A 9,908-nucleotide genomic window follows, 5' to 3' on the forward strand; every position below is an offset into this window, starting at 1 on the left:
TACAAATGTTACCATTCAAATATCCTAAGATATGTTTTCAAATCATGATATTTTGAATATTTATAAGTATTATACTTTCTCTGTTCCAATGTAACTTGTGAGTAATAGTGTCCTTGAAGCAAATATCACACTTCCATTTTGTTAGAAAACATTCAATATTTTTATTTAGAAAATCCAAAAAAAAATCATGGGCAAAGTAAGAACTAAATAATTTGCAATTTGTGTGAATTTCCATTGTTAAGACACTATGTATCTATGAGAATTGTGTTATGAAATTTAGGGCTTCAGTTCCTGGAGAATAGAGTATTAGATCTAAGAAAGACATATATAACCAATTATAGTTAACCCCAAATGTCTGACACTTCATCTTTAATCTAAGTAACTAAAAGATCTCTCTCTCTGTCTCTCTGTCTCTGTCTGTCTCTCTCTCTCTGACTGTAACTCTCTATCTTTTTCTGCTTTCTCTGTTGTTTAGCTATAATGGCCAGATGTTTCTATTTGGAGACGTTGGACTAGTAGGTTCATGATAATTATCACAAAAGCATATTTAGTTTCTCATTTTTTTCAGAACTTCCTACTGCTGTCTCATTGCTGTGCTTATAGGAAATATACACTACGTGCACACATAAACTTGGTCATAGACAAGTAAATCATTTTGAATATTTAACAATTAAAAAGTTTACTTGATATTAGTAGCTGCAAAGAGATGAAAATAACTTTGAGTTGAGAAGTTACCTCAACTCTGTGTCTGTTTAGTTAATCAGAGAAAAGCAAATGAATACAAGTGGCACCTGTATGCCACTGACCAAAGCATCTTCCAATGGAAACAGTAAGCTACACCGGTGCCAATAGTGGTTAAGACAATTGTAAGTGTGGATTGTGACCTAAACCTAGGAGAAACAACCAAATTCCACACCATACGCATCTACTCTTAATCCAGTGTGTGTTTGGCGGCTGTTTATATAATGAAGGCCTGAAGCAGCTTGAAGCATGTCACTAAATCCATTGGGATTGGCGGCTTGATTTCATTTCCGTCCAGGCGCAGGTAGCTCAGCTGGGGTCCGTGAATGAAGGCGTCCTGTTCTGCACGCAGTGTGGTGGGACATATTACTGACATGTTCACGTCTGTGGAGGGAAAGATAGCATGAATGATTAAATTGAAGCACCAGAAAGTCTAAGGGTCAAGATGAAAAAAATAATGTGGTGGCTCTAAGGGACCAAATGACCTTATGTAATGAAAGCTGTAGAGATACAAACCATTGTCCAATAAGGTTTTACACATATCTGTTTCATAAGAAAAATCCTGAAAAATATTTGACATAACAGGTGCAGTATTTTCACTCTATGCCCTGTTGTATTTTAGTATGGAATATTACATAGGAAATTGGTATAGGAAGTCCTTCTATATATGTGTTGCTTTTATTGGTTACTGAATAGAGACGCTGTCTTTGTCTGTGATAGGGTAGAGTAGAGGTAGGTGGGGAAAACTAATTTGAATGCTGGGAGAAAGAAGGCAGAGTAAAGAGACTCCATGTACCCACCAGAGGGGAAAGATGCCAGCTAGCAAGCTCCCAGCTGGAACGTTGCTAGTGGGCCATGAGCCTTATGGTAAAATATAAAATAATGGAAACAGGTTAATTCTAGATATAAGAGCTAGATAGAAATACACTTAAGCGATTGGCCAAAAAGTATTACAAATGATAATAGATTCTGAGTGATTATTTCGGGGGTAAGCAGCTGGGAACAAACAGGTGGCCTCTTACAACAGGAAATATTATTGAAAACAGTGATAGATCCAAGGTAAATAAGATATCTCAGTTATTTTCTAAGTTTACAGGTGAGATGGAGAATGTCAAAATTGCTTTACTATGCCAAACTGAGAAACATATTCAGAGGACTAAAGGCAGAGACAGCAGGTAGACCTGGTACAAAGGTAGGGGGGTTGACTGACGGCTGGAAGAGTTCTTGAAAGGATGAAATGCTGTGATGCTACCTTGAAATATTCCAAATAATATATGGTACATTTATATAAAGTATTTATCATAATTCTAATATAATACTTAAAGTCATAGATCACTCCACATAAATATACTTAGTTGGAGAGAAGGCATCTGCTAATAGTTTAATTACAGGGGATTGAGGCCAGGAAATACCGCATCAACCTTTCTATCTACTGTTGATGGGAGAATGAGCACGTGCCTTGCTTCTGACACCAACAGCCACATTGAGATTGTTCTCCAGAGTGAAAGGGCTGTTACTTACCCAAAACTCAGAGAAGCTTGGATCAGATGATCTCAAGCACGATTCCATGCATTCTGCTTTTGTCCAAAAGTGAACAAGAGCTCTTTTCTCACTATACCTACATAGCTTGGGGACCATCTCTGCCCTATTTCCTAATAGTGCAAACAAATTCCCAATAGAATTTTAAGAGATTTTATGCTTGGATCATGGCTATTTTGTTCAAACCTTATATTATCTTGTGAATTAGCTTGATATAAACAGTGGCTCACATATGTAAATCAGATTTGTGGTTATATTTATTTTTTCACATACATAATTATTTTATCCTCATACAGACTTTACCAGAAAATATGACTACACTTTCTACCTTGGTATTGTATAAAACGTTGGCTCAGACAGCCTCTTTTCTTTAACTTGGGATCCTTGCCCACCAGGGATACTGTGTTTCATTCAGTGCCTTATTTAATATCCTTATCTCTCCCATATATCTTATCTAGTATACCCGAATAATTGGAATATGAGAAAGAAACAGGAGTTATAAATTTAATCATTTTCTATATTGTAGGATTTTTTTCAGAGAATGTACAGAAGTAATTTATGGGAGCATACGAATATTTTATGCTAAACTTCAAGCCTCTATCATGTTCAGAGAAAATGCATATTTTCCCAAAGTCACAAAAGGATAGCCGACTGGCAATCTCAATGGGCTCTTCATATGAAAGTTCTCTTTCTTGCAAACCATTTCTAACAGCTAGAATATGTGGCAAGAAATGAATACATTAACAACTGTTATATCACAATGTGATTGATAGACACCTCATCCCATGATTCTCAACAAAGGGAGTCCCTTTCTACATTTGCTATTATGGTCAACAAAACTAGGTTCAGTGTGTGAAATGAGCAGAGATGGCTTCATTTTGTTCAAGGTGAGAGACTGGAGCCTCTCCCTGGTTTGGGCTGTGCAGTTACTCTGTGTCTTTGGACAGCTGCTCTTGCCCACCTGTGCTTGAGTTTCCAGTTTGAACTTCCCAACATCACACAAGGCTATTGGTAGGTCTCAAGTTTCTCCAACCGTGATCAAGAAACAACGATACGATTTCAGACCTGAACTGTTAGGCTCCACTTCAGAAGCCTCAGGTCATAAATGTCTGGGGTGGGGGAATCCTTTCCATTATTCACAAACACAGTTGAGTCTGACACAGGCTAATATATAAGACTGATTGAAATATTGGAATGAATTTCGCACCCTTTGGAAACCCTCTGTGAAATTTCAGGAGAGAACACAATGATTTACTTCTCAACCTTACTCCCAGTGCTGGCTTCTCACTGTGGAAGACTTTAGCTCAAGTTCCCAGCATCTGCAACTCACATACAAAAGTCTATGAAAGTTGAACCACCTGAAATTAAGTCCCCACTCATTTATCTGTGGGGTTTTATTGTAGATAAGAAATGCCCCTTATCTACAATAGGAGCTTACCTCTCAATAGGAAAAACAAACCCAGTGTCCTCCTTAGGCATAATGATGTTTAGCTCAACTAGACAGAATCATCTAACAGTTTTTCTACGTTGTTTCTCTTCCTTCTGACTGGAGTATTAAACAGTACATTTCTTCACCAAAGGGGAAAAAGTAACTACTGGAGCGGCAGCATGCCATTCAGATCCAGAATTTTAGGCTCGAGTACATGGTGACAATAATGAAAACAGAAATCTGTATGTCGAACCAGTGCCCAGCAGGAAGATGTTGTAAAGCTGTAATGGAATGGTCATGTGATCCTACACTTAATGAGTCATTAGTGAATGATAATAAACCCACGACACACACCTGGTTTTCTTTTTACGATCCATTTTCATCAACTCTCACTTCTAGACTGCATTTTTAAAGAACAACTTTCCCAAAAGAATCTCCCCATGGTTATCCTCCCAAAATGCTTACGTTGGAATTGAAGATGAATCTTAGACTGTGTACCAGTACCCAAGCCTGGAATGTGAAATTGCTTAGTTTCACCACCCGAAACAGCCTGACATAACTATGAACAGTTCATCTCAAATGTTTGCAAACATTTACTTTTTGTAACCATTTCATCCCTCAATAGCAGCTTTGCTTTGAAAGACTTCACCCTTATCCACTCTCCACTCCATATCCAAAGCCATTTTCAAGAAAGAATAGTATTTTCCTCACTGTGGATATGCCACTAAGACCCAATGATTACCACTTCCCAGGGCACTTGCTACCATTTCAAGTCTCTAAAATCTTGAACATCCGTAGTAGTTATCTATGTGTGTTTCCCCACAGCATCAGGACCAGAATCTGGGAACTTGTTGAGAGTCAGAAGTCCTACCCATGACCTAGTGACTCAGAAAATCTTGGGTGGGGGGACACTATAATACACACACTGAAATCCACTCTACGTTGGACTTTGTGGTCATGATGACACTTAGGGAGGTTCAGGCATCAAGCCTTCTGTAATCCCTTATATCCTATTCTATATATCATTTAGGAAATTGTGCTTTACATAGTTTCTTCAACAAATTTACCCCACAGATTGCCAGGCATGGTGCCACAACCCTACTCATACACTGGGACAGGAAGTTGATCTGGTTTGTGTTCAAGGCCACCATGAGAGACATGGTAAGGTGTAAGTGATGTCTATCCACAGAGGGAGAAATACCAGAATCTCTCCTCAGCAAAGAAAACAGAGGTGTTTCCTTTCTCCCACATGTAGAAGTTCTGTGTAAATGACTAAGATTCAGTTTTCAATCCTGAACCTGAAGATATGGGAATTTTCATTTATTTGGCTGGATCGCCAAAATTGTGCAATGAAAATTGAAAATAACTTGTCAGTTCTAAAAGCCCATGAGTTGTGTGTTGGTGGGGGTAAAGACCCAATTGCTATGCTTACAAGGGATAGAGACCGAACATCATGGTGCGCATTTTGGGCAGAGGCATATCCTCATGGCTACTTACTTTTAATTTTGTTGTGATCGAGGTGAAGGTGCTGCAGGTTTGCATTAATTCGGGGAAAGTTTGTGAGCTGATTGTGAGACAGTTGAAGATCTAAAATGGACGACACATCGAAACCTCTGGATGGGAGGCCGGCATCAGATAGTTTGTTGTGGTTGAGTCTCAGGAAGGCGACTTTAGGAATCACATTGAAGTAATTTTCAGGTATTGCTTCAATGGAGTTGTTGTCCAGAAACAGTTGCATGGTGTTGGCTGGTAATCTTGGCGGCATGTTCCTCAGGGCATTCTTGGCCATGTTAAGCTGCATGAGGTTCTTAAGCCCCTTGAAGGTATCTCTTTGAAAGGCATTATCTATAAGTTTGTTATGCTGCAGGTCAAGAAGGGTCAGGTTTTCCAGGTTACTGAAGGTCCCCTGAGGGATTCTGGATACCTTATTTCTAGCTAACTGTAATTGTTCCAAACTTCTTGGCAACGGAGAAGGTACCTCCTCCAGCTCGTTGTCTTCCAGAAACAGGAAAAGAAGCTTCTTTAGCTGGCTCAGGGCCCCCTTCTCAATCCCATAGTTGGTTATTTTGTTCTTATTTAAATTGATCCATCTTAACTGGGTGGCATTCTCAAATGGTTTCTCAGGTATGGTTTCTATCTGGTTGTTTTCCAGGTAGAGGTACCAGATTCTTGAAGGAATAATGGGGATTTCTGTGAGACCTCTGTTCTCACAGTATAAGGCTGTAGGGAAACTCGGGGGACAGAAACATTCCCTAGGACAATAGAAGTCATCATGCACATCCCAGACCTCTGGGTCCTGTACCTCATAGGCCTGCCTCACTCTCTGTGTCCACACAGTCTCTGCTATGAGGAACACCCAGACCATCAAACAGGTTGAGATTGCCATTTTAGTACCTGCAGAGTAAGTAACATAAGTGTTAGATCATCCATTGACCTTTAAAATACTGGCAAAAAAATCAACCTAGAAAGCATTGTTTCTTCAAGCTAAAGCTGAGAATAGAATATCAACGTCTAGTCCATGCATAGCCATTAATTCACATTTATTGAGAACCAAGCACAGGCAAAGGACTTTACAGACACCGAGACAGATTCACTGTCCTAAAGCTATCTGGGTTTAACTGAGTCATAGTGAAAGCTGAGAAATGGAAAGTGAAGTTTAGAGACTCTAAGTGCTTTTCCATTTCAAGCTATTAACTTGAGAAACTTTACTGGAACCGGTAGTTGCGTATAAGAGAACAAAATGTGTTCTAATAAATGAAGAGACGCCTGCGCGCTGTTCCTAAGAGGTGTGCATCTGTATGTGCTTTTATTTTTAACCCATAAATGAGAATAACATTTGGAGGTGATTTCCCAGGCTCTTTGGCCCTAAGACCAAAGAAATATAGAGATCAAAGGTCAATTTAGAAGTTTATGGCGAAGGATGGTTCTAGGACCTGAAGTAAAGTTTGTGATTCATCTCTGGTTCTGTTGCTGAATTTTTCAGGTAAGCTTTACTTTAGGAAAAGAGCTTGTGTAACTTTAAGTGCAGAATCAAATCAAAATGTTCAGCCAGGAAGCAGAATTATTAATTTCTCACATAATATATAATCTCACTTACATAGACTGTCTCTATTTTTGTACAAATGGATATATATGCTCATGACCATATATGACAGATTATATAGAGCTAACATGTCAGTTATATCATTTCAACATATGTTTTTTTACCTATGGCATATTTAATCCAGATAAGAACAAAAACTATTGAGAACATAAGTCAAAAATTCCCTTATATTTGTATATCCAGTACAGATATACCAAATATATAGTTGATAGGTTCTGATGTATGATACTTTTAAGAAGAAATAAACTTTCATCCATTGAATAGCACCAAAGATAATATTCACAAAGAACTACTGTCAGAGGAAAAATAGATGCATAGTACCTATTTTAAATGTTAGCTTATAACATGTGTTACATATACATACATAAAATTTACAGTTTCCTCAATGTGCATTTAGCTAAATCAACCAATAATAAGCATGAATGCATTTTACCGATTCCTAGGGACATAAAATAAAATCACCCATTAATGGAATGCTGGTTTTTCATTCCTCTCAGTAGTTCAGAATTGCTTCTGCAAGCTGTCAGACTGCCTCTGACTGCAGAATTCTTCTCTGGACTGCTTCCAACAGAGACAAGCTCATTTTTCTTTTCAGAGTGGAGACTTGCAATTAGTTATTGAAAATATAACACTGCATCTTTTGAATGAGAACTCTGAATATCCAAACCAAAAGTTGTAAAAAGTACAAAAGAGTTTACCTTGCTTTCCAGGAATAATTGGTCGAGTCCCGTGGCTGGTCTGACGCTAGGTAAAATAAGTTGGTGGGGGAGGGGGTGATAAAAGAAAGAAAACTTTTTGTTTTGACTTTATGCTGTTAAACCTCCAATGAGAAAAAAATGAAATGTATGGTGACTGGTCACCATGAAGACCTCTTGATGTATTGTTTCCACTCTGACAGAGCTCAGGACAGCTTACCTCAGCTTTCTTGGATCTTCTCCTTCCTTTTCTATTGGTCACTGCCCCTCACAGTAATGGATTGACCCAATCTTTGCTGTCGGGTTTTTAAGAGTCTTCTTTAAGATATATGCGCTGTTGGCTCAAATTCCAACCCCTCCAACAATTGCAGCACCTTGTCACCTATGAAGTTCAGCGCAGGAAAATTTTCCTTTCATTTCAAGCATGGTTTTTAATATTCAAGGCAATTTTCCCTCTTGCTTCACAGTTCCTGGGACGTTAAAATGCACTGATGTATAGCTCTGGTCCACCAACCAGCAACTGGGGAGAATTTCGGTTGTAACTAAAACAAAAAAGAGATTCTGAAACATTTCTTTTTCTTAACGACCTTTTAAAACAATTAAACACAAAAAGTAAAGGTCAATGTATTCTGCTCATGTGGACATATTTTATTCATTCATGATATAAAACAGATGCTGGAATGTTTTTATTAAGAGAAACAGATTACAAAAAAGTTAAAATTCTCTTTTGAGTAACTATATAGTTGATTTATGTACTAAATATAGCAATCACCTTTGTTTCACAGAATCAATTATATTTTCTCTCATCTCCCTACTCCTTAAATAATAACTTTAAGTAATTATTAAAATGGGGTGGCTTTTATTACTATATTGTAACATATGTTTTACATTCAGTGACTTATAAGGCAATCTGCTGCATTAATTTTTTTCTTTAACATATGTTGAGGCTAAGTTCTTCTATTTATCATATTCAAGGGTAAAAAGTGGTAACTCGAATGAGGGAGGACGCAAACAAAACTATGTTTTATTTCATGCTGTATCCTTGACTATAGTCATTTTTTTTTAAAGAAATACATGTTATTTGGAAGTGAAAGGCTTTAATGACTATGACCCACTGTTGACAGGAGTTATATCAAAGTCAGAGAGTGAAGTTGGGTAAGGAGCTTTCTGGTCATGTCCTCCCATCTCCGTCGCCTTAACACAGGTCAATTAGGATTCAGTTTTATCATTCACGCAACAACATTGGACTATCTTACAGGTTTAGATGGCTTTTTAGTAATATAGAAATGCTAGCTTGTCTTTGAAATTAGCAATATATATATATACATATATATATATATATATCCAAATAGAAAAAATATGTGTATTAATGGCTATAGATAAAACAAAAAATACGATTTACACATTTTTTCATATTCCTACAAGTACAATGAGGATGTACTTTTTAAAAACAGTCTAGGGTTTTTTTTTATTCTTACACCTTTTTTTATGCCAACTTTCTCTTTTCCACATTATGTTTTTTTTTTATTCTCTGTGTTTCCTGTTTGTCCCCCCCCCCGAAATTTATGGGACATAAGTGAAATATGGTGTTCAAATCTACGCAGCCCTAATTTTCTTTTTGAGGCAAACTGATTTCAGTCATTTCTAAACTTATTACCCAAATATTTCTATAAGTTCAGTAGGAAAATCAACATATTCCACTTACTTCCCCCGTGTATTTTCCATTCAACATTCTGCTTCTGATCTCACCAAACGTGTTTCCTTTGTTGCCATTTCTCTAAACTGCTTTGACAAAATCAGCAGTGATCTCCACATGTATTCATTTACTGATTAACTTACTTGACCTGAAATAGTGTCAAGGCACCTACTTAAGCAAATGTCTCTGTAACTTGAAGACATCATCCTCTCCTGAGTTTCTCCTCCTTTTTAATAATTCCCTTCGTCTGCATCTTAAGCCTCTGTTTCTTCTTTTTGACACCATGTAAAATGCAAGAGGTATTTCCAAGCCTTTAAGAGTTCCAAGTTTCTGTCTGATGTCCTGGGGCTCTTCTTGATGTAGACCCAGTTCCTACATGATTTCAATCTCCCAGCCTTCCCTTATATTACGATGTCTCTTGAACAAGTATCTCTAACTAGTCTTGGAACAATACCAGTACTCCAACATATGTGTGTCTGTCTGCAAGACAGAAAGGATAAGTATGAATAATTATTTCACTTTTCCTTTGTATCCTTATGTAAAATTTAAGGCTAATACAAATGCTCTATTTATAATGGTAAAACTATCCATCTGGCAATGACATTTAAATATGTCAACATTTTAAAATGTTCAGGGTATTATAAATGTGCAGATCAATCAAATCAGACATACTAGGTTTAGTGTTCTGTTATTTTCAGTGCATGG

General features: G+C 37.4%; 1 protein-coding gene across 1 annotated transcript; it reads right to left on the reverse strand.

Annotated features, from left to right (window-relative positions):
* Positions 1 to 396: 396 nt before the first annotated feature.
* Positions 397 to 7,775, reverse strand: Kera (keratocan). The gene is made up of 3 exons (XM_013350323.1): positions 7,511 to 7,775; positions 5,207 to 6,103; positions 397 to 1,125 (listed from the first exon to the last, which is right to left on the reverse strand). The coding sequence occupies exons 2-3, from the start codon at positions 6,093 to 6,095 to the stop codon at positions 959 to 961; spliced, it is 1,056 nt and encodes a 351-aa protein (XP_013205777.1). The 5' UTR covers positions 6,096 to 6,103; positions 7,511 to 7,775; the 3' UTR covers positions 397 to 958.
* Positions 7,776 to 9,908: the final 2,133 nt, after the last annotated feature.

Source organism: Microtus ochrogaster, chromosome 24 (genome assembly GCF_000317375.1).
Source record: "Microtus ochrogaster isolate Prairie Vole_2 chromosome 24, MicOch1.0, whole genome shotgun sequence".
In the NCBI taxonomy this organism is placed as follows: domain Eukaryota; kingdom Metazoa; phylum Chordata; class Mammalia; order Rodentia; family Cricetidae; genus Microtus; species Microtus ochrogaster.

Coding starts and splice junctions, on each gene's coding strand:
- Kera (XM_013350323.1), bottom strand. CDS start 6,095: ATGGCAATCTCAACCTGTTTGATGGTCTGGGTGTTCCTCATAGCAGAG. Junction 1,126..5,206: donor CGATCACAACAAAATTAAAA/GTAAGTAGCCAT, acceptor TTCCCTCCACAG/ACGTGAACATGTCAGTAATA.